General features: G+C 42.4%; 1 protein-coding gene across 9 annotated transcripts in view; it reads right to left on the reverse strand.

The window, feature by feature from the left end:
• Positions 1-22,155: 22,155 nt before the first annotated feature.
• Positions 22,156-25,410, reverse strand: part of bnc2 (basonuclin zinc finger protein 2) — a 163,257-nt gene continuing 160,002 nt past the window's right edge. For 8 of the 9 annotated variants that reach the window (XM_080302979.1, XM_026171259.2, XM_080302981.1 and 5 more), the window contains one exon: positions 22,156-23,477. In XM_080302979.1, the coding sequence (XP_080159105.1) occupies positions 22,667-23,477 (811 nt within the window). In that variant the 3' untranslated portion in view covers positions 22,156-22,666. Of the gene's footprint in view, positions 23,478-24,570; positions 24,645-25,410 lie in introns of all 9 variants that reach the window. The other variant, XM_026171263.2, reaches the window with a different exon arrangement.

A 25,410-nucleotide genomic window follows, 5' to 3' on the forward strand; every position in this document is an offset into this window, starting at 1 on the left:
GAGTTCTTGGCCTAACATTATACATAGAGACAGGGTCTGTCATCTGAATCCAAACTGGGAGCTGGTTTCACAAAAGAGGGGCCTGAAAGCTGAAGGCTCTGCTTCCCATACTACTTTTAAATATCCCAAAGACTCAGCACGACAAACATGACTGAGGTGACGTCAAGCAGCGAGTAGAAGGCTGGTTAACACCCAGCTGTGTCTTTATAGAATTTGAATCGGTGTTGTGAACCGAAATTAATTCTCAGTACAACTGCCAAAAAGGGGAAATTAAGGACAAATAAAAATTGTACAGAGCTGTAAACCTTTAATGCTCCAGATTTTGGGATTTTGCATGAGCCTGTGGAGAGTCACTTCCTTTTGAGCGGGCCTCAAGTGGCCATTCACAGAACTGCAGTTTTTGGCATATTTGTGATACTTGTTATTTTTATTATTATTATTATTTCCAATTTTTACAATATTTCCAGAAACCCAATAGTATGCTGTTCAATGCCCACATAGCTTTAGGAATGGCTGCAGCACCTAATCCAGCGCCGTGAAACTGATCAAATGGTCAGTACATTGTCACATAATGTGATACTACACGCATCACGCTGTAACATGAGGCAGATGTCTCTATCTGTACTTTCCAAGTATCCCAATTGTTAGCAATCCAATCTTGGGCTACATCTGCGTGTAATCTAGTAAGCAGTCCCTCCTGCCACCACATTATTGTTTTCTCCCATCACTGTTCCTTCTCGTGGAAGTTTCAGCTCCCTTCTACACAGGTAATGCAGACAAATGGGGCTTTAATGCTATTCACAGTCCCATCCTACATTCCCTCGCTTTGTCATCAGTTTGCCTCTTCTTTAAACGAATTTCTCGACCTTAAGCAGCACTTTATTGTGGCGTGTTATTTTGTCGAATTGGATTAAATGGACAGTAACTAGGAATCCATTTGAACCTGATCCTTGCACAGGCTTCCTCAGCCAACTCCATTAACTGTCATACTTGTCCAGACGCGCTCCAGTGCAATGGCCAAATGTGTAAGTTGATGCATCATCAATAGCCATGCAGAGAGAACTGCAAAGTCTTTAAAAAGTAAAACCTTATATTTTACGTCTTTCCACTGAGGCAGCAGATCAAATCAGCAACAGCGGAGGCCCCACACTAATATGTTTAAACACTGATGAGACGCAACTCTAGACTCCCCTGAATGGGACCACGGCACTCTCATTCCCAGTATCTTGGTGTAAAGTGGTCTCATCTATGAAGTTATGAGTGTAGACACAGACACCGGTGCTAGTTTACCCACATTAAAGACTCCTTATTGGGGCTTTGGAGACCCATCCCCTTCTCACATCTCCATCATGAAATACTTTGTTTTTCTATTGAGTGGTCTCCCCCATGCAGCTTTGAGAGAGAGAGAGAGAGGAGAGAGGCAAGAGCTCAGGAGTGTGAATCCCAGTGGTGAGTGCTCCTCTCTGGGCTTATTCCATGGTTCTCCCCCTGCTGTCTATTGGGAGTATCTCTTGATGCTGTAGAGAAAGAGGACCCAAATGCCCTAAGCAGCCTCTCAGATTTATTGAAACTTCATGTCCTGTCCCGATAGCTCATTCGTCAAGAGACCTAATTTACACTGGCCCTTAAGACTAATTGCAAATTTGCGAAAAAATGCTGATGTCGCTGGAACTGAAGAGGTTTTTTTTTTTTGCCCCTCCACGAGTGTCCCTTGCCATGCATTTGCTAATGCGTTTCATCTGTAGAACATAAAATAGACACTGTGCCTTTCCTGTGTGCGTGTGTGTGTGTATGCAAGAGAGTGCGAGTGGGAGCGAGGGAGTGCAAAAACAGACTGAGGGGTAGGCTGTGTAAGAGAGTAAACGCTCCAAGAGAAACCCCTAATGGGACTGCTAACAAACAGGAAATCGTGACAAAAACACAAACAGTATTTACTGTTTAATTCAATTCTGGGAGACCAATGCCCTCCCATCTTCCCTATCAAGTTATCAAGGCCAGAAACAAACCCCAAGACACCGGGCCACATGGCACTGTCTATTCTTGGCAACCGGCAGACACCACATGACAATTAGCTGTACAATTATCTCAGCCACTGGGTAGCTTTATGCGCAGATGGCAATTGCTCCTAATGAGAGGACTAATATAAAGCAGAAGATATGCATATAAAATACAAAGGGATCTGCTGTATTGCTGTTGTATATGTTTTTACATGTAATTCTGCAGCTCTGCATGTGGTCACACACAATAATATAACTGCTGGTAGTTTGGGGGAAAATATCAAAATCCCACAGGGGGAAGTGTCCTGAGGTTTTTGATACTGTTCTCCGAGTGCAAAATGTTTAAATTCTCAGAAGAAGGAAGGTCTGTTGTTAAAGTCAGATCATGGTTTTACTCTGGCCATTAGATTATATTTCACTTACATGTCTTCCAACAATAATGTTTATGTCCTTAAGAGGGTGTGAAGTATTTTGGACTAAATGGCAGAGATGTGGTGTGGCATAGATTCTTCTGGGCAGATGTGAATGCAGAGCATATGCTGGTTGATTTGAGGGATAATATGCAACCACATGACTCAATCAGGAGATCTCCTCCCCTCATCAAGGTTTTGACACATTCAGCATACTTTGCGGTTGTTTTCACGTGCAAGTATTTAGGAACTGACAGATTCTTGTCATGGAGAATGTGCTTCAGGAAATCTCCTCTGCATATGTGCACACTTTTGAAAGTGGGGTTCTGTGTTCAAATTCTGATTTGTGGATATCCAGTATACATATATATATATATTTTCAACTTTCATCCTTTTGCTCCTTGCAAAGAATTGTACTGTCCTGAAAGATATGTTGCTTAAATGCAGCACACTTATATATAAGCACTGAAAAATAACTTTTTCATAGCACGTTTTGATGAAGCAGTTTTGGCACATTGTAGCGATCGAGAGGAAATACAGCAGTTTAGGGGGATTTTGAAAGGTCGAGCAATTATCTGATTATGAAAAACATTATATGTCAAAAAGAACAACAACATGTAATTGGCTCAGTGCGTTAAAGCTTCAGAGGGCCAGATGTAGAAACGTGTGCATGCCTGTCAATGTAATGGCTAACAGCTTGACCACATAGTCCATAAGGCTTGCAACATGCCGCTCAGGCAGCAATAAAATCCAATGCTAGCATTTGTTAGTACTAGACACTCCAATTTGATTGGTAAAATTCACACTGTAATGGGCTTATAAAGGATTTCTTGGGCCTAGAACAATGAGCTGGGGGGCTAGAGCAGTGCCAGGTCATGGACACCCAGCGATTCACAACATCCCCCCCTTCTGGGCATGCTTAGTTTCCTCCATATCCACCAGTTACCCTCTGCAGCTCTGTTTAAAAGCCAGTCGGGATGTTCCAAAGGTATTTAATAGTAGTGGTGGAGGAGGTGGTGGGGGGATTTCTGGACCTCCCACACTTAGGTTCAACCACAGAGCCATGGCTTTTCTATTTTGCCCCACCCCATCTCTGCTTCTCTCTCTCTCTCTTTCTTTTGCTTGTACCATATGTGTAAGTGTAAAAAAAAAAAGCCTCTTTAACCAGAGGCACCTTTCTCTTGCACCTTGCTTTCTGGTGAAGACAACACAGAGGGCTGGAGAGCCCACACATAGGGAACACATTTACCCAGGCAAAGGGCCAGTGCATTGCATTCCCATGGTCCTTCATGGGGAGAGAACTGCAGAACACATTTTATACGTAAATAATCAGAATTGAATGTGGCACATTCCCTCCTTTTTTCCTTTGTCCTCTTTTCTCCTCTTTTTCTCACATGTATCATCTCAATCACTCCGATCAGCCTTCTGTGTTTTGACTCAACATGTTGGCCACAGTGGCCAACACAGGAGTAAAAAACCAAAGCAAAAGAAGACTTTGGGGTTTTGATTTGTATTGCATCAGAAATTCTAAAATGTTATGCCTGTTGTTCACAAAGGACAGCCAGCTTTACCTCATGGTTCAAATATTTGCGGGCAGGCAGGAGGAGCGCATGTTTAACACTCCTACTGCGAAAGCAGCATATGTTTTGTGTGTGTCTGGTTTTGTATATTTCTGCATACGTCCGTCAAACTGTCAGTGGTGACTTAAGTCCAGAGGGCTTGTTTCTTTTTGTGAATGATGACGAGTGTGTATGGGCTTTGATGCCTCAGAGACCATTGTGTGTAGCTGCGTGTCCACTTGTTCTTGCACTGTTTTATTTAGATTTTCTAACATATTTAATTGGCGCTGTTAACTTTGTGAACTGTGTATACATGCAAACCTATTTGTTTTATGCTGCCTGCCTGAGCTCTTCATCAAATCCTTGTAGTGTTGCTGTCTACAAGTTATTTATTGTGGCTGCCAGTGTTATTTGCTTGATATAATACTGTGTTTTTATTCTTGCAAATAACCACTAGGCACAATAAAGCTTAAGCTTGATCTTCAGCTAGCACTGTATTACAGTGTGCGCCTGTTTGCAAAAGCAATTTAATTTGATCTCGGTCTCAGCGTGCATTTCTTTCTCTTCCCCAGTGGTGATGATGGTGGCATTGGTGGGATTATGGAGTGGGTGTTAGCTCCCTTTAAACAGTCTCTCCACATGGCCTCCTGCCTCTTTTGTCTTTTTATAGCCTCCTTCTGGGAGACACTGCACTCTCCCTGAATGCAACACAAGCCAAAACACCTCTCAGTTCCTTCGCCAGAGCCAGTTACCCAGGGAATACTGCTGTTCCTCCCCTACTTTTCTGCACACACCTTCTCTCATCTCTCACCCCCCCTCTCCTTCCACACTTTCAATCTTTCTCTCTTCAGCCTGGGCCGGACACAGATTTTTTTGTTTTTGGAGCGTGAGGGTGATATGTGAGACATCGCGTTACACTTAAACTCAAGCCTTATGTGTTCCTGAATTATTGTAGTCACCTTTCAATCTAGTTAATCTCATTACATTTATTAGGCACAGTGGAAAGAAAGGGGGTTACTGTTTTTATTTTAGGCAGCTTTGTTCCTTTATTATAAAACTACAATACTAATGTGCTATAAGTATAACCAAATATATTTTAGTCTAGTTACTGTATTTCCATTGCTAGTGGAATTAAATGTCATGACACCTCTGGATTTCAAGTTGGCATCATGCTTTCCAGCTGATTAGCTCCTTCTCATATTATAATCACCTTGCAGATACTTAAGACAGGTGATCCGTGATGGTGATTCATTCATTTGTTTATTTGGCAAGAAAAATATCTTTATCCAGTTGTGTGTTGGGACAGCTCTCTTTATGATGGTCCATCAAAGAGGCATTAGTGAAACATATTTTCTGAAACCAAAGCCTTGCCATATAAACATCCAAAAGTGAGAAAATTCCTTTAGCCGTTCATTTCTCACAGCATGACGAAACACTGAGCACAACATATATCATTTGTATATGTAGTTAAAAAGATCATAACAAACAAAAGCATCTCTACAGAGCATGCAGGTCTTTATGACTTTCTCTTTGTCTCCCAGACCTCGTTAGCCACATTATTCATCGCATAGTTTGGGTATTTCATGTGTCTACAGTTTAGATAACTTATTGCCCCATGCTGGCAGCCTTTTACACCCAGCCCATTTCTAACAGGCTCTGGCCTTCTTCCTATCTCTGTCCCTCACCAGACCCACCCCATGCATGGCATCAGACATACAGGCGATCCACTGCACTGACATGGTCGTTTGTCTTCTGACTGCCATGGCATATGGAGAGGGCTGGCACTGCACAGATGTCCACTAAGTGCTGATGGAGGGAGTGAGGAATGGATGGGCTGGGGCCTAAGAGGATCTTTGCTGGTGCGGCTGGAGCCTGGTACTGCTAGCCCCTGCTGCTGTTATTAACTTTACAGTACAGAGGAGGGGAGCGCTGAGGCTATTCAGCAAAGTGTGTATTCACAGAAATACAGGAAAGTTGGTGAGCAAGCATGCGTTTGCATTTGCTCTTCTCCTTCTACCTTTAGGTGTCTGCATACCTCTATTTGGAGTATGTGTGTGCGGGTGCAATCCAGTGGAGCCGTGCTAGTGGGTGCTGTCTGGTGAGGCTCTAGTGTACTGAGGGAAAGGAGAGTGTGGATTAAAGCTGTAGGTAGAGCAGAGAGAGAGCCTGAAAAGAATAATTTGCAGCTTAAGGCCAATAGCTTCAAAGTCATGAATCCTCATGGGCGAGCTAGCCAGGCTCTGAACCTGTCAATGGTAACTTACTCCTCGGATAGCACGCCAAAGACTTCAATAATGACATCACCCAGTTATGGGGGTAGGGGGTAGGGTAAGGGAGAGCCGAGAGACCGGACAGTTTTCAGGGGTGCGAGCGTGGCCCTTCAGAGCACTTTGAAGTCCCGCTTGACGAGGGCTTTGCAGCTGCCTGATACCGGCCATGTTGTTCTCTGCGCGGATTGGCCACAGAAGCCACCAGGGTGGCTTATCAGATTTATTGAGGCTTAGCGGTTGACGTTCAGAGTGTGTATGTGTGATGAAGTGCGTGTGTGTGAAGGAGGAACCGGGTGAATAGGGAAAGGGTCATCCCTGCAACAATCCACTCGTCCCAGTTAATTTAGACTACGCTCTGGGGTCTGACAGGGAACAGGCAAGACTTTGAACCGCTCCTCGTTCGGAGTCCTTAGGACTTGAGCCCCCGCAGAGTATTTATCTAGCTATTTATCCCCCCCCCCCAATCCCCTTTTTAATAAGGCTGTTGTGTTCATAGTTGTGAGGTGAAATTATATTTGACAGAGTTGTATTTATCCCCCCAAGTAAAACTGTATTTTATACTATGGGCAACATGATCAAATTCTGCGCTGTCTAATAGCACAGTGTGTCTGCATCCAATTGGTGAGTTTACCGCAAAGTAATAGGATGTGGACATGTTACCTTGAAACGCGGTGTTCTTGGAGTAGAAAGTGCGCACCGCAATCTTGTCTCACTCAGATTTCCCATGCTAAGGTTTCAGACACACACTTCAAAGTCCCTCTAATGAGTGGAAAAACATTTCGCCTGCACGACATTAAAGAGTCCCACTTTTGTGTGTATGTGTTGTTGCTGTGTTATACTTCACAAGCCTTCCCTTCCAAATGTTAGCAACTCATTTTCACCTCCAGCACAAACAAACAGTGAAGTATCGCCTATTGCAGCCAGTATCAAAGGCAGCATTTGTTAACAATAAAATCCTGGTTTGAAATAGCTCCAACGCAGATTTTTGTGCTCAAACACTGGCCAACATTTTTTATGCCACAGAAATCAAAAAGCAGAGAGATGGCTGGGAGAGAGAAGGCAATATATAATGCGTGTAAGGGAACAGCCAGACAAACTACCCGTAACGTACTTCGGTTTTATTTAATTGCTCAATTGCGGAGACTTTGTTCTTGCTGCTGTCATCTTCTTAGTTATTTTTCCATTGTGATCGGCGCTGCATTGTTTGGAGAACTTGGCCCTCTATTAGAAGCATATCGAATTTGGGACATGCTTCCAAGCCTCCGTAACAGATATGGAGAATCGATAAGAGCATTACAAGGCTGTGACAGAATGGCCTCCGTGCCCTCTCCCCTCATGTCTAAAAGGGTGGCTGTGTGACACTGCGTCTCACTCATAGCCATTAGATCCTATCCAGGACAGCTCACATAATCTGTGGTGTGGCACAATCGCTCATTAACCCCGTGGCGACAGCCTAGGCAGACTGTCAAGGACATTTGACTGAAACTTAAAGAAATTCAGCCAATGACCGATATGAATACATTGGAGTGTTCTGTTTTATTACAAGCTGTTTTGACAGCGAGTTTCTGGCTTCATCAGTGCCTGCTTCTTCACGGTCTCAGTCGCCTGAGCTGCATTAAGCTCGCTTAGCATCAGTACCAATTCCATTTAGGGGTAAAAATGTAAAATTCGCCTTTGACTCATTCCCAGGTGGTGTGTGTGTGTGTGTGTGTGAGGGAAAGAGTGGAAAAGTTTAGAGAGACATAAAGAGAGACGGAGAGGATAAAAAATGAGCAGTGGGTTTTGTTCAGGTTCACGATGCATTGTGTCTGTTGGCAGCTTGTTGGGCCAACATTGTTTGACGTTCTACCCCTAGTGCGTTTGTGAGCCTTTGAGGGCTTTATGGCTCGGTGTGACTCTGCTGCCAATAGGTTCCAGATGCCTCCGGTGTGGGAACTGGGGAGTAGAGCGAGAGGGGAGTTGGGGAAGAAGCATAACCAGGTGTGACCCATTGTAATCTGGGATGTTCTCCATGGATATTCAGACTAATATGAGTACGCATGTGTGTGCACATGTGTGTGGAGAAAATAGGCGGATGTGTTTTCGATCTGACACTGGACAGACACACAGGTAGACAAAGTGTATTTGTGGACACACAAAGTGTACTTGTGCAATAATTTTTGTGAACTCCATACTTCACTAATGGAAGTAGCCTATGCACAAACAGTCTGCCAAGGCACGGAGTTCATGGTTAGAGTCGCACCGTTCAGCACATTTGCTGCTGGCACCACTGAGGTCCAACATATGGCAGCACTCTGAGCCTTCAAGCCCAGCGTTGGGGCTCTAAAAAGAACCTGCCAGCTCCACAGTGGCCTAGTATAAGGGAAAATTGTCAGCAGGAACATTTAAGGTCCCAAACCACAAGCACTGATAAATGTCTGAATTTCTTTATGTAATTACCTTTAATCTGCTGTCCCCTTTCCAAGAAGCCAGGAAGGAAACACAGAGCAACAAAGCTTAACTAATACAAAAAAAACCCATAAATGGTTTGAATGCTGGCTAAATGAAGTATGGCTCAGATGTGCATGACTTTACAATGGAGAAGAATAAGGAGGACATGGGTAGACCTTAGTTCACCTAATGTGTTTTTCACTTTAAAAAAACACACTATGGGAAATTTGCATGATTAAAAAAATATATGCTCACTGAGGCGAGTTTTAAGCCTTTGGGTTTTTACATTTTATTGTCTATTTCCTGTAGTATGATGTATGATGATGTAATCAACTTAATATCAGCAAAAATAAACTAATAAAAAAACAACTTTGGCATAATCCTTAAGTGAATTCACTTAGCATTTATATATAAATTAGAAGAAACACAAAACCATAATTACAGTTGTCCAAATCTGTAAAGCCTGAACCATAAAGTAAAAATTTATTAAACCCTTAAAAAAGGAAAAATAAATCAATTTGCATGTATGAGCTTTAATTTGTATCATTTCTGCTAAATCTGAGATATTTGTGCAATTTATTTAGTGTTTCAGGGAAAACATTCACACTGATGATGTAGAGGTCACAAAAACCTCCATATTAAATGTGATACCCTCGGTGTCACAGGGTAAATGTTTTACCAAAGACATCAACAACACTAATGAAGTAAGCTTTTTTTGTTCGTTTGTTTTTTTGATATTTAAAAGACTCTTGTGTTATTTTCTGGGTGATGAAACAGCATTTTTACACACACACACACATAAAAACCTTTCCAAATAAGCAGCAGGGAAATTAGAATAACAAATTAATATTATAAACCTTTAGTGGGAGACCCATTTTCAAGTCTTCTTTTCTTTTAGCAAAACAGTACCTGCTGCTGTTTTCACATGGTTGCTGCTGCTGTCAATAATCCCGTCTTCTTCTATCCATCATCTGCAAAATAAACACAAGAAACCCCCACCTGTGCCCGACTTAGAGGGGCGAGGACCTGTTAACCTGCTCTCGCAGGCCACCGGCTGGGGCTGCCAATTCCCGCCTCTCTGTTTAGATTATTTCCACGGAGGCGGGTGACTCTCCTGTGTCACTGATAAGAGCGCAGTGGGGTGGTGGCAAGAGGGTCAAACCACAAGGGGAATAAAAATAGTTTAAAAAAATCGCTTTATCCTCAGGAAAAAAAGTACTTTTACCCCCTTAAACTTCTTCACCATGGCACAGGGCTATTACACTGATAGAAATTCTTCTCCCTCCTCGACAGTCTGGCCCTGAGCATGCGAGGGGCCAGAGTCTTAGCCACATCTCAAGCTAATTTACAAAGATCCCAAATTATTCTCTTATCTTGGGCTTTAAAGGTTGTAAGGTTGATTAACAAGGTCCTGTCCTGTTTATCAGTTTGGGGCTGGGTGTGGAAAATAGCCTGCGATAAGTGCACAGACCATTAAACATTCTATTTCCCCTAATATTTGTCGGCAACCATCTGCTTAACTGATCTCCCTTCACTTTAATTAAAAGGGATTCCCGTCTTGTTGGGGTCATTATGTACTGGCGGACGCCAGGAGAGGGGTTTGTGATGAGTTCAGCGTTCCCTCTGTCCCTGGGTTGCCAGAGGGCTTTTTTCATCCTCCCTTCCACCCTCTTCTGAGTTAACCCCTTCCTGTCCTCCTACACTTCCAGCTCGTTATTTAGCGGGTGGGGCAGACTAAAAGCCTTAGTAAGTCCAACAATTCCAACAGAGATCCAGAGTCTGCTGGTGCAAACTTTTCTCTTGGCTGGGGAGGTACATAGATATTCACACTATCTCCCTCAACGCTGGGGCATGAGAATCTGGCTGTAATGGTTTGATTTGCCCAACACTAGTTGGATCGATGCGGCTGTTTACAGTTTCTCCCTCTCTCATCCCTTTTGTCTTTTTTCTAATTTAGTGTTCCCAAACCATGGACAGGGGTCTGAGTCTGTCTGCTGTGCTTGCATCTTCGCCCTCCTCCCCACTCTCCATCACTGTCCATTGATGTTTTTCCCCTCTCTTTCTTTTCTCCTCATCCGCTCTCCTTCCTTGGTTGGTCTTGGAAAAAGAGCTGCATGCCTCCACACTTCTGGACAAGACTGATGGCTCGTCAATAGCATTAGCCAGCATTGCAGGCCTCACTGGTGTAGAACCAAATCAATAAGGCTCAGTAAAAAGTCTTAAACGTGTATGCAGTCCATTTCTGCCAATGCTCATGTTACCACAGATGAGTTTTTATAAGAATTGAGGAGTAGCCATCTATTTCATTCCCTAATTCCACATTTCCTAAGCAGTTCAAAAGAAATCAAATAAATAAAAAAATAGTTTCTGCTTACAATTACCCAGTCTCCATAATGCTTTCAAAAAGAAATGTTGGTGTTTATTGTTACTCTAAATATGAATATTTCAATTTTGCAGGTTTGCATTGACATATAAAATGGTTTCTGCCTTTATTCTTTAAATTCTGGTCATTTACTTGTTTATTTTTTAATTTCTTCAATTAGTCCTCAATGAAAATTAATTTCTATTTCAAGGCTATGGCAGGATGGTATTGGATTCACATCCTGTAAAAAGTAAAATTACATTCAATATAGGGTCTTATTTAAACTATAACAGTGACAGCCACAATGTTAAAACCACTTGACAAATATTTTGTAGGCCAAGGCATGAATATGAAACTTGTGGAGGTGTTTTTTGTTGTCTGGCAGATGATCCTTTGGGTGCTGTGGATTGTAGGGTGTGGGTTCTGTGGATTGGGCCTATTCCACTGCATCTCCGGGATGCTCCGTCAGATTTTAAAGTTTGGATGCTTTATCAGCGCCTTGGGTTGTTTGTCATGTTTACACAATAGGGGGGTCCTATTTCACTGCAGGGCAACCTGCACGTGGCGAATAAAGCCTTGATTGATTGATTGATTGATTGATTGATTGATTGATATATTGATTGATTGGGTTGTTTGTCATGTTTACACAACCTTCAGCTGTTTTTATGGTAGGAAATGATTGCCATTGCCATTGCCATGGGTCTGCAACAGTATAGGTGGGTGTCACATGAGTAACATGAATGTCAGGATCCAAGATTTTCCAGCAGGAGATTCGATTGTATTGTGGGAAAAACAAAACAAAACAAAAAACACACCAGTGGTGTGGGGATGGAGAGCTTGAGACCTCTACTGCTAAGAGGTCAAATCTGACAGTGTGACCCTGGGAACTGTTTGGGAAACAGTTACATTCAGAAAGGCCTTCAGGTTCATTATACTTAGAGATGTGTGTGAGGTCATTAAGAAACTGGTTTATTTACATTTACTTAGAAAAAGATTCAGAGCTGTTAATCCATTCGACATATGTGGCTTACCAGTGTAAAGATGGGCTACCAAGAGGAGATGCAATCGAATCAAGTTCATTTCATAGGTGTAACACACTCACACTAAGGTGCAGTTTAGGCCAGGAGTGCATGATTAACCACAGCATACAAAAAATTCCAAAAGCAGCCAGCCAATGTCACTTTCAGACCCTCAGCTTCTGAATGAAAACAAAAAAGTTATGAATATTTCTAAAACCTAAGCGTGAATAAATACATTATCAATAAAATAAGCTATTTCTGTAGTTAACCCTGCTATTGCAACACACTGGTGAGCCACAGCTATAAAAAAGGCATCCTTCCAGCGGTGGAACAAAAATTTAAAAGAAACAAAATTCACAAACCAAGAATAAACTAAATGACTTAGAGTTTGGCACAAAACAAGACCAGATTTCAGTAGTTTGAGGTAGTTAACCACACACCGTTTACTCTAAATTTAACAGCAAACAATTGAATACTCTGAGATTATGACAACGACCTTTCATGTGCGGCACACATTTTTCTCTTGGAAGGGCTTGAAGATTTGACAGATTGCACTAAATTCAATAAAATGTTTCAGAGTCACCGCTTGAGACTAAGTTGGCTGTGAATAAAGCAAAAAGCCGACTGTAATGTCCAGGTAATTACTGAAAAGGGGAACAAACTATAATGCAACACAACCCAAATGAAAGAATGGAAACAATGCAACACTCAAAACAAAAAGTGAACGAAGGAGCTTTGCTGGGGTGTAGGTCAGAGTAGCAGTACAGCTTTGCTGTAGGGCTGTGAGCCGCCAACTTAGTCATTGTGAGACCTCATAAAGCAACAATGACACCAAAGATGATGAACAACAAACATGCATCCAACCTTGCAACAACTAATGATGCATACAGAAGGCATCTTCCGATGCAGGAGGGAGGCGGTTTATACGAGGTAATTATGCTATGACTTGCAACCAAAACACCTGTTTCTTTTAACAGGATGTAACCTCGAGCACAACTAGGCTCAAAGAGGGGCAGCCATCTCCCACAAAGTGATTAGATACTGATCAGGACAATAACACGCAAAATAATTATATAATTATTATTATATAAACTGGGGTTAGTTTTTTGTCCACCAAATTGAATGAAAGGAGCATCCACAGAGGAAGCGATTTGCTCATCCTGCATCACTTTGTCGCTGATGATTGGACATTCAGGGCTCCAGTTGACTAGACAACCCTCTATTTTCCACCTTGTTATATATGTTAATAAACTGGATCATTTGAGGTCCTTGCAACTTCAGTTGCTTTCCTTGATGCTCCTATTTCACCTAAGGTCACTTGAAGTTGCCGAATGTTAATGACTTTCCAAGGTCTTTGCTTTGCTACATCGGTATGGAGCCCCATCTGGGCCCAACACCATTCTCCACTGGCAGTGCGCTGGCAGGCCGTAAGGAACTAGGGACAGCGTGTCTAGCTGCTGAGAGCATCTGCTGCCAAATCGATGCAGTGCCCAAAGTATGTGGTTCAACCAGTCCTCTGTGGGAAATGCTTGCTTGTGTTTTTGTTGGTAAAGCAGTCACCTGTGGAGAAGAGAGCAAAGTTATACCAAAGCTGAGATGGCACTAAAAACCTTGAAAAGTGTCTGCTTTAGCCACAGTTTGTTCTTTTCATGTACTTTTTTTAAATCTTTCATGTTTTTGGTGAACTCTGCTGTCACTTCCTTACCTGTCAGCCAATCACCATTTGACCTACGCTATGCACTGATGGGTTTTCACAGGACTTCCGAACTTCCGACTTCCGAGGTCATCCGAACGTTTCCCAACCAGAAGCCGTGGGTGGATAAAAACATCCGTGACGCTCTGAGATCACGCACCGCTGCCTACAATGAAGGGCTCGTCTCCGGTAATATGGACCTATACAAGGCTGCGTCCTACAACGTGCGCAGCGCGGTCAGTCACAGCTACGACAGTGCGACTCTAGGAGCCTGTGGAAAGGACTGCGGACTATAACGGACTATAAACGACCAGCTTCTTCAATGATGAATACCGATGCTTCACTGGCTGATGAGCTGAACACGTTTTATGCTCGCTTCGACGCCACAGCAATTAAAACAACAAACGGCTGCGCGCGCTCGGAGTGCACCAGTGAAGAAAATGCATTCGTCATCACAGAGCATGCCGTGAGGAACACCTTCAGGAGGGTGAACACCATGAAGGCAGCAGGACCAGATGCAATCCCTGGCCGGGTCCTTAGAGCCTGCGCTGACCAGCTAGCACCGGTGTTCACGGAGATCTTCAACCTCTCCCTGGCCCAAGCTGTGGTTCCCACGTGCTTCAAGCAGTCCATTATTGTTCCTGTTCTAAAGAAACAACAGCCCACTTGCCACAATGACTACCGTCCAGTAGCACTGACTTCAATTGTGATGAAGTGTTTTGAAAGACTGATGAGAGATCACATCACTTCTTCACTTCCTGCCAGCATCGACTCACTTCAGTTTGCTTACCGGACTAATCGTTCCACAGACGATGCCATATCTCACCTGCTCCACACATCCCTGAGTCCCCTGGGCACTGGCAGAGGTAATTATGTTAGGATGCTGTTCGTGGACTACAGTTCAGCATTCAACACAATAATTCCCTCTAAGCCTTTTACCAAGTTGACGGATCTAGGACTCAGCTCATCACTGTGTCAGTGGATCCTCAACTTCCTCACAGACAGACCCCAATCAGTGAGGGTGGGAAAACAAGTCTCCCCCTCCATCTCACTCAGCACTGGAGCGCCTCAGGGCCCCCTGCTGTACTCACTATACACTTATGACTGTGTAGCCACATCAGACACCACCTCCATTGTCAAGTTTGCTGACGACACTGCTGTTGTGGGCCTGATCTCCGACAACATCGAGACGGCCTACCTGGAGGAGATTAGGAACCTGGAGACCTGGTGCCAGGAGAATAACCTCCTCCTAAACATCAGCAAGACTAAGGAGCTGATCGTGGACTTCACTACAAAGCAGGCGTGGAATTACAAGCCCCTCATTATCAGTGGCACGCCAGTGGAGAGAGTGGACAGTTTCCGATACCTGGGTGTCCACATCACTCAGGACCTGTCATGGTCCTGCCACATCAACTCCCTGGTTAAGAAAGCCCGTCAGCGTCTCTTCTTCCTCAGAAGACTTAGAGACTTCCATCTGCCACTGAAGGTGCTCAAGAACTTTTACTCCTGCACCATCGAGAGCGTCCTGACGACAAACATCTGCACCTGGTTCGGGAACAGCACCAAGCAGGACAGACGAGATCTGCAAAGAGTGGTGCGCTCAGCCGAACGCATCATTCAATCAGAGCTCCCTGACCTGCTGTCCATCTACACCAAGCGGTGCAAGTCCAAAGCTAGGAAGATTATGATGGACCTCTCCCATCCCAACAATGGACTCTTCTCACTGTTGAGGTCTGGGAAGCGCTTCCGCTCCCTTAAGGCCAAAACAGAGAGAATGAGGAGGAGCTTCTTCCACCAGGCTATTCGGGCCCTGAACCAGGTGTAGGACTGGACTCTCACACACATCACAACACGCACCACCACACATTTCCTATAATCCTATAATTCCTATAATTTATAATCTTTATAATCTTTATAATCTCTTCTGCTATTTGCACATTATTTACTGTAAATTCCTAAGTTAATTTGTAAATTTTGTAGTAAACTGCAAATTGTAAATATTGTAAAACTTTTCTTCTGTCATTTAATGGTCGGGCATTGTACAGCTACAAGCATTTCACCCCCATGTCATACTGTGTATGGTTGTGTGTGTGACAAATAAAATTTGAATTTGAATTTGAATTTGACTGTACAGGAGCACATTGGCATGGGTTGAAAATCTTTCTTCGTAGGCTCTCTGTAGGCAAACTACTAAAATGGGCACAGCTGTGGTGCCATAAAAGAATCATTAAGTGTGTCTTAAGTTGAATTAATCATATAGGTCTTTTAGGACATTTTTTTACACATTTTTTACACATTTTACACAAAGGTTTCCTTTGGACTATGTTGATGTACCCTGTAGAAAAGACAATTCTACTACTAGGTTTACAGCTCAGACTCTGATTTCTTTCTTTGAGCAGTTTTGTTTTTTCTCAGTTGCACGAGGCACATTCGGTTCTACTGTATTCTATTCTTACCTTAAAATTTGGAACCAATTTTAAGTCTATCACAGTATTTTAGTTGCCTGAACTGCTTTTTAAATGGTATCAACCTGACACAGATAGTGAGTCTGGCTTCTCTTTTATCTTCTGTGTATAGCATGTCAGTGCTGAATATATAAATAAATATAAAACAATCACCTGATAAAAGCATGAATATCAATTTGGCTACACGTGTAACTGTACTGCATCATTTTTCTGCCTCGAATGTTACTGTCAGTGATAGTGCACATATCATCTATCAGCTAGCTGCCACACAACCAGAACATTGTTGAATCCTGACTCTTCTACCAAACCTTTAATGTGTGGCGTTTGCATGTTCTGTCTGTGTTAAGGTTGGTTCCCTCTGACATCTTAGACAACCTCCCACAGTCCAAAGACATTCGAGTGTGACAAACCAGAAACCCGGTGAACTACATGCAGAAATTTTCATTGCATCTTTGAAAAGACACGTAAAACACAGAGTCATACCTAAGTCATTTGAATTTCCTCTGGTATTTGGTGGTTGGAAAAGAAATCAGTGTTTATATTCATCCATGTACAGTAGATGTGGTTTGCACATGTTTATAACCCCTTAAAAACCAAAGTCAACCTTAGACAGCTTTAAAATGTCTGCCTGGTTTCTTTGAAATCTCAAAGCATTTGGCTACACACTGGACTAACTAATTATTAATCACACAATTTTTATCGTCAGACAGACAAATGAGGTGATGGACATCCTTGCCTTGTCAGCTGTTCCACATTTTACAGTTTAGACACAGCTAAGCTCACCCTGGCTCTCTTTCTGTCTCTGCATCTCAAAGGTTAGCAGAGGGCTGCTGTGTTTGTCAGGCCAATCGATGGCCTGTCGCGCCCGGAAATGTGCTCAGTTATGTAGCGGAGTCAGCCTAGTGACCTCTTTGCGACATGGTGAAAGATCATCACCAAGAAAGGGACCGCATGCGTGTGTGTGTGTGTGCGTTAAACATGGGTGGATATCTGTCAGAAGCAGGTGGGTATCACTTACTAACTCTGCATATAATCAATACATTTCAAAGCTATTATTCTGAAAAGTGCATGTGCGTGGTGCACTTATTAACAGCAAGGGAATCAAAGAGCTGGTGTGTGACAAAGAGGACTGGTGTCTAATTCAAGGTCAATAAGGCCTGTGTCACTCCTGCACTTTCACAGACGGGAGGGAGGAGGCATTATGTTCTTGTTGGTTACCAGAGCAAACACGACATCCCTGCTGGAGCTCATATCAATTTGTAATTCGACCCTCGGTCACATCAGAAAATGTCAGCACAGGTTGCTTGTGCAAAACAACGCCGCATTTGTCCAGTGCTCCTATCGGTTATCCAATGCTGTGCCATTTAAATGTTTTGCCTTTGTCTGTTGTACACATTCACAGAAGTAAATATTCTTCTCTACGTTAAGTTTTAAGCTGCTCTATTATGTATTTCAGCCCATTAGTAATTCCATCAGCTGTTCTCTTTTAATTTAATTTCAGCATATGATCAGACAAAGCTACAGTGTGTCTTTTATTTTTCTCTTTAAGTGACCATCTTACTTAATTTGCTAACACCAGCAGTACCTTCTCCTCATGCCCGTACATATTTAACTCTATTAATCTAATCGTCTACTAATTGGTCAAGATAGCCTTTTCCCTAATGATTTTTATCATGGGGTAATTAATGAGCGTGGTAAAGCTGAAATCACAGTGTCTTGTTAAAATGGCTTGATTGACACATTGTTTCTGGGGTGCCATTTTTCACTTTGTAGCATGCTTCATTCGAGCTACTTTAGGTAAATAACTGTTTAAAATTGATACTATTTTTAACAAGACTTTATGCGTCCTTCGCCTTTGAAAATATGCAATGACAAAATGCCAGTGAATGATAAATCTTTAATATAAAAATTGTACAAGAATTCTGATACAAATTACAAGAGGTATTTGGACAAAATATGAATAAAATTCCATTTACATCCCAAAACCCTTATGCATTTTATGCAAAAACCATAGACAGTTATGATACAGAAACAAATACAAGAAAGGCTTAAAAGAAAGAAAAAGAAGTCTCTTAAAAAGGATCTTTTTTTTTCCTTCTGTCTGTCTGCTAATGGGGAACACCTCTTTGGGTAACATACAGTATTCGTGAGGCTTCCAAATCACCACTTTAACACCAAAGTGACACAAGCTCCTTTGCTCTGTTTGTTCTTTGCAGTGCAACCATGTAGCCATGCAATGCTGTTGAGTGCCCGTGCTGCAACACGGGCTTCTTAAGACACAGACACAAATGCATTAGATACACACACACACACACACAAAAAAAAACAAAAAAAACAAGTGAAAGTTAAAATCTAAGTTCACTAGCTCTTCAAGCTATTTATACTTTAAGACTGTAAAATATATTTGAAAATACAATGGACAACATTTTATGGATTTACAGCATTTTTTTTTGTTCAGGATAACTGACATTTCACAGGTTCCAGTTCAAATTAACGAGGGCATCCTTTTTAGAACATAAGACATGAGACTGAAGCATCTATACAAACCCACGTGTGTAATTTTTATCTAACTGCATATTTCTAATGACATCCTGTTAAATATTTTAACCTCACTTTGTTCCATAAGCTACATTAACTGAACAGGTTGCACGCGTTGTCACCGCTCGTTCTCTCAGCTCGCATCTTCTACTCTATCACTCTGTGACGTGAACACAATGGACAGCGATTAACGGGTCAGGCATTTCCGCCCTTTGCCATCCTTTTCATCCTCAGTGTGCTCGGTAGAATTGCAGAATAATTGATGACTGATGCTGCTCTTATCAAATATTTAAGATTCGCTCCAGCGGTCTGGGCCGATGAGCAATCTAAGTGATGTGTTCCTGCTGTCCCAAAGCATGGCCACTAGGTAGCACAGTGCACCCAGACCCATGTGGTTAAAGAACTAAGAAATTCAAAGACTGGATTTCTCTGAAGACAGAAAGGAGAGGAGAGCAGAGTGTACAGGAGAGGGGTGGATCGACTGCTCTCCAACAGGCAAAGAAGAAGAACCTAGCAACTTGTCCTGGGGAGCTTTTTTCTTTTGTCTTCAACTTTTTACCCTGCTTTGTTAAGTGACTGCTGCAAGGTCCAGCCTCACCACTTTTTAAACCCAGTTCCCTCTCCAGCATCCCGCACTTATCTGTTCAGCTGGGGACAGCACAGTCATTTGCATTTTTTTATTTCAGCCCTGTTTCATGACCCTTAAACCTCTGCTGACATAGCTGCAGCCATCCAAGACTCTGACAGAGCCTGAAGTAGTTAGTGGACGGTGTAGTAGGGGAACTTCTTCCTCTGATGTTCAGTTTTTTTTGGTATGTGAGACAGCTCTGCACTTGATGATTAAGAAATGGACAATATAGAGCAGAACCTAAGGAACATGTTTGTCTGAAGCTGAGGTTGGTGACAAGAGCACATTGTGATGTGTGATGATTCTACTGAATTCAAATCAATCTGTCAGCTTGCTGACCTCTTCAATAGACTTAAAAAAATAATGTTTTCAGGAGATTCATATTGTCTGTGTTAGACTTTATTCCAACTTGCATCAATAGTGTGTCATTTCTGCTGTGAGAATATGTTTCTATGCCCCTTTTTTGTCTTTCACTGGAAGTTAACAAGTCACCTAGGTCTTGTTGTGTTTCTGCGTGTGTGCCACTTTCATCTGTGTGTGTGTATGGTTGTGTGTTAGAGAGACAGCTGTCAGCAGGGTTCCTGGAGTAGCACTTTTTTATTTCTGGCAGAGTGAGGGCCGTGGGGATTGAATGAGTGAATGAGGCAGCAAGTGCCTCAGTGAAACCCACTCCTGGGAGAAGGCAGGGGTTCCTGTACTCAATTTTCCCTTCACTTGGGATAAACAGGCAATTACCCATCCCTTTTTCCTATGCCATGGCCGTCCACTGAACTTAAGCATACACTATTAGCGTGTGTCCCTGTAGGATCTGCGCTGTGGCGTGTAGAGGTGGTAAGTGAGTGGCGGATTGAAGAAATGGGTAAGGCGGTTGTTAAATGCCTGCGCTCTGACAGACAAAGAGAAAAACAGAGTGAGAGAAAGGAATTGAATTACTGGCGACCTTGACTAAGAATAAGCGTGCAAAGAAAATGATCAGATGAATTGAATTACACTTAAGCGAATGAGTCAAATTAAATTGTTCAAAGCACGCTCTTTCTTCTTTTTCTCCCGTCAGTGTCACAGTCTTGTCAGCAACCTTGGCGTCTGGCAGTGTAACGTAGTGACAAGTGAGTTATTAGACAGAAGAAGCAGGAATGGCGGGACGCCTCCAGGTAACAGAGAAACAGCACATTTTTAATGATCGTTTCTGTCATCCTTTCCTCCCTAGTCAGCCTCCCACCTCCGCAACCTTTCCATCAGACTCAGCTCTCTCTGTCTCGTGCTTTTTTATCTCTGAGAAGAGAGAACTAAAAACTGCATGTGTCATATGGGTGGAGTCTTAAAAAAGACATGAAATATTTCAATAGAATAGGTCATGTCTGTATTGCAAAATGGCCTAAGTATGAAATAAGTGGAACTGAGCACTGTTATGGATGTAAGGTGTTGTGAATACTGTACAGCACACCGCATAACACTGCATATTTTCCCACTGTGTGTAGCACCAGTCAAGTAAGAGTAGATCTCCTTGTACAGTAACACATGGCATTGCTAATACATTGAGAAATAAGTCAAACTGAGGAACGATCTCTACTTTTTTGTCTTTTTACAAAGAAAAATATAGCGGACAAAAAACATTTCTATGGAGATACATCACCCTCTAATAAATACCCCTTCCCTTGGCTACTTTGCCCAATTACTGGAAATAGTTGTACCGTAAGACACTCATGGACATGTTACAAATCGGTGCAACTAACAGCCAAAAAAACAAAACAAAACATGGCAACATTTTTATGCTCAGCAATGGAAACCAATGGCGCAATATCACAGCAAAATGTTTTAAGACTCAAGTGCATCATATCAATCAAACAGGGCATGATTTAAGTACAATGTCACACTGAAAGAGCTTCTTTTTTCTTTTTCTTTTTTTTTTAGCAAACACTTATCTTTTGGTCACAGTTGAAGGACTATTTTCATTTTTCCTCTCCTTTTTTTTTTTTTTTTTTAAAATCTGTGGGACTGTATGTTCCATTAGGATGCTTTTTGTAAGAACAAACACCAGCTCTTGCACTGACTAACATGCTTTCTTCTACAGAAAGCAAGCGTTAAACCCCACATTGCTTCTTTTAAGGAAAGAGAGACTTTATCAATATTTACTCCCTTGTGTTTATGAAACAGCAGTTCATAATGATCAAACCTGGTTTTGTTTTGAAGTCACTTTTGTCACCTTCTGAATAAATGGTTCAGCAATGAGGGCAGATCTCAGGTTTTGTTCAGGGAGGCGAGATGTTTTCTGTCATCAAACTGGGTTTGACATTGAAACGCGTGCAAAAAGAAACTGGCACAAGTTGAATGTTGAAGGTACTGTCACTTCCATTGGCACCGCAGCCATCGATGACCCCAAACAACACCTAAAACTCAGCATTGCAAAAAATCCTCATTATATTAATATTACACATCCCCTTGTATAGATGCAAAGTGCAAAAACTGAATTGGTATACTAAAGCTCATAAACATAACAGACAAAAAAAAAATCAATAGAAATACAGAGAATGATATCAGTGTAGGAGCCTAAAAAAGCATGCCGGCAACCTCTGAATATCTAACAAGTAGATAAAACAAGTCACGTGATATTCATTTTTTTCCTTAGGACTCAGTTTAAAATGTGTCTTTGAAGCTAACATAAATGAGTCAAGCTAGTAAGATGCTACCGCTTTCTTGCCTATAGCTGGAAGTATTTTACTGGACTGTAACATAAAATCCCAAAAAGGGAGAAAAAAAAGAAGCAAACAACCATCAACACAACTCTTTTACACCAAAAGCCTTTTGGGACATTATTTACAAATGAAGCTATCATGCTTTTGTAAGGGGTTCATTTAAAAGCTATCATTACACAAATACAACGAGAACATTTTAAGTTTTTTTTTTCAATACTATCATATCTGAAGGCAAAGTCACAAATAAGAGTTTGAATGGATCCTTTGGAGATGGAAATAAACACAAAGTGGGAGAAGTTAGAAAGGAAAGGATGGAGGGGGCTTATGAAAACACAACTCTCCATGCTCTAGAGTGTTATCCTGTTCTTCCAAAGAAGGAAAAGTCAAAGGACACAATAATAAACTGTATTTAGAGTCAATTAATTTTATACATGGAGATAGAAATGTCTCGCAATGACGTTCAAAGGACGGTCATACAGGCATTTAGCTTGTATTTGATGGTCTTGGGCTGGGGTTAAAAGCTAATTTGAGGAGGAATAAGGATGAGGAATGAAGGGAGTAGCGGGCATTCTGACAGGAGGGCAGAGTGACAAGTCATTTCTTTAGTCTATTATTGTAGAGAAGGGCATATTTTTATGGAGGTTCGGGTTCTGAGAGTGTCGGTTGCGGCTGCGTACAGAGCTGAACACCATGTTGCAACCGGGGATTTTGCACTTGTGCATTTCGCGTAGGTGCACAGTCTTGTAGTGCACACGCAGGGTCCCTTTGTTGCTGTACATTTTGTGGCAGATGTTACAGAGGATCCCACTGTTGCTGCCATTACTGCCTCCAGAGGACGAAAGGAGGAATGGTGAGGAGGAAGGGTCCAACCCCTCACTTTGTCCATCTTTTAGTTCTCTCATCTCATCCCGATATGCCCCATCAGCCCGCCCGATGGCACGCTGGGAGAAGTCCTCTCCCTCGCTGTTGCCCTCATCCTCTTCTCCCTCTTCCTCCAGATCATCCAATAGGATGCCTTCATCGCTTCCCTCATCTGACTCGTGTGAGGAGTGGATGCTGCTGCTCGATTGAACGCTGGATGTGGTACTCAGGTCCAAAACCATGTAGTCGTCTGGCTGGCTCCGAGAGAAGCCATTGGTGTGGTGGTTTCGAAAGTCTTGGTTGAGAGGATGGTGAGGATGATCATTACTCATGGGGGAATAGGGAATGTGGTTCAGCCCGGCAGGCCCGAGACTGGCACCTCCGAGGCCCATGCCGGCCATGGGGTCCAAGCCCATGTAGTGTCCAGCGTAGATCTTGGCCAGTAACTCAGCTCGCAGGTCCTTGGGCAGTGGCGTGAGTTGGGGGTCCAGGACAATGTCGTCCAGCTCTTTGGTCAGCAGTTTGCGGTGCAGGTTGATGTTGGAGCTGTGCCTAATGTGCAGGGGGACAATTAGAGATATAACTCAGAATGCTGCCAGTATATTAATAATGTAGATTACATCTCAAATAGAAATAGGAACACAGTTGAAATACACGCATTTGTATTTACAGTCATATATTTTAGATACAAGTTATTTTACTTCTGTGAAATGGTGCCAAGCTTAGAAGATTCAATATCTTTGGAAGCACTCTGTCTGTAATTATTGTTTCTGTCAGGAAAGGTACAAAAAAAGGCCCGCACACAGACAGAAATCCATCCGATAGCTCTCCACTGAAAAAGTGTACTAACATAGCAATGAGAGAGAGCATCCTGCTAGTGTTTACCACTGTCAGCATGTCTGCACTGCACAGCCCTCAAATCCAATAGAGTCTGACTCAATTAAATACTCCACCATATTGAATGGGAGTTTATCAATTGATTCGAGCTGTGGTAATGTGATAATCGAGGGGAACTGGATAGCATATTAGCACTAGGCCCTGACAGGATTATCGCATTCGTTCCCTATTGGAGGTGGCTTAATCGAGCACCTCAATGAACATGTCTTTATGTAGCCTTGGATTTAATTAAGATGGGCATTTTTTCCAAAAACAAGGTGCTACAGCTCATGAAGGAAACCAAGTAACAAGTGCCATGCTTAAGCCAGGATACAATTAGTGGGGATTTCAGTTAGCACACAAGGCCATGCTAGAGGATGCAAAGTGAAATGGGCTTGAAAATCAAATGTATTCCCTTTATTCTATTTATTCCCTTTAAGCTCGTATTTCACAGTTGCAAAGTGACACCATGAGAAAGGGGACCAACAGCACACACGTCACAATAAAACTGTGTAACACAGAAAAGAAATTTAAGGACCCAATTACCAGTGCCATAATATAGCATACACACGGCCTCTCTTCTCACATCAGGCCAACAATTAATTAAAATAAAAATGTGCAATCACTCAGTGCCTTTAATGTGAAGGGTTTCCATGCAGGGAGGGCACATGTGTGTAAAACAACACAAAAATTGAAAAGAAAAGGGAAAAAAAAGGTCGTCCTTAGCAGGACGGGCGAAAATGGAGTCACAATGGATAGTAGAGCTTACCAGCAGTGGCAGGGTTGATGCAGTCAAAAAGGGTCCCTTTCCTTTAATTATTTACTTCCCTATCCGACATTGTCCTGCAAGAGGTAAAAATACATTCATTTGCGGGACCCTTTTCTGTGAACCAAGCAACCAGGAGCCCGTCCACTCGAGCATCGTCAGCATTGTGGAGAGCGTGGCAAATCGATTGGCTGTGGCTCTCACTGTGTGTGTGTGTGTGACCATGTGTGTCTTTGCACGTTCCTATCTCTGTTTGTGCGTGTGGAAAAACAGAAAATATATTCCGTTTTCCACGTCCTGCAATCAAAAAGATTTTATACATCCCTTGTTCTTTTTTTTAATCCTTTGAATATGCAGTTGGCGTTTAACTAATGGCTGAAATACGGCCGTCGTGATTCAGTGTCTGCGTCTCTAAAACGCATGTGTGGATGTTTGTCTGTGAGAGACCACAGTGTTTCTGCGTACAGCAAAAAAATAAATAAAAAATGCTGTAATCAGTGATCAGTGTAATCGGGAAAAAGGCCACAGTTTGTGCAAGGGTGCCAACCAACACTGAGATGTGACGAGGGGCCACACAGATTTGCTCTGTTAAGCCTGAGGTTAAGAATGCTGTTGATGATGCTCAGGTAGGCAGGTCCTTTGCAACATGTCTCCATCTGTATTACAACACCTTCTCACTGCTAATAAGCTCTAAATTAACCATGGCTATCTAGTCATACATGCAGTAAGTAGACTGCAAAATTAGCTACACCAAATCTCTTTAAAGCTATAGCAGTTAAATGAAAAATATTGACAATTACCACTAGAATCTTATCCATTTTACTGAAATCCTCAAATAAATTA

This window comes from Astatotilapia calliptera, chromosome 6 (assembly GCF_964374335.1).
Source record: "Astatotilapia calliptera chromosome 6, fAstCal68.1, whole genome shotgun sequence".
In the NCBI taxonomy this organism is placed as follows: Eukaryota; Metazoa; Chordata; class Actinopteri; order Cichliformes; family Cichlidae; genus Astatotilapia; species Astatotilapia calliptera.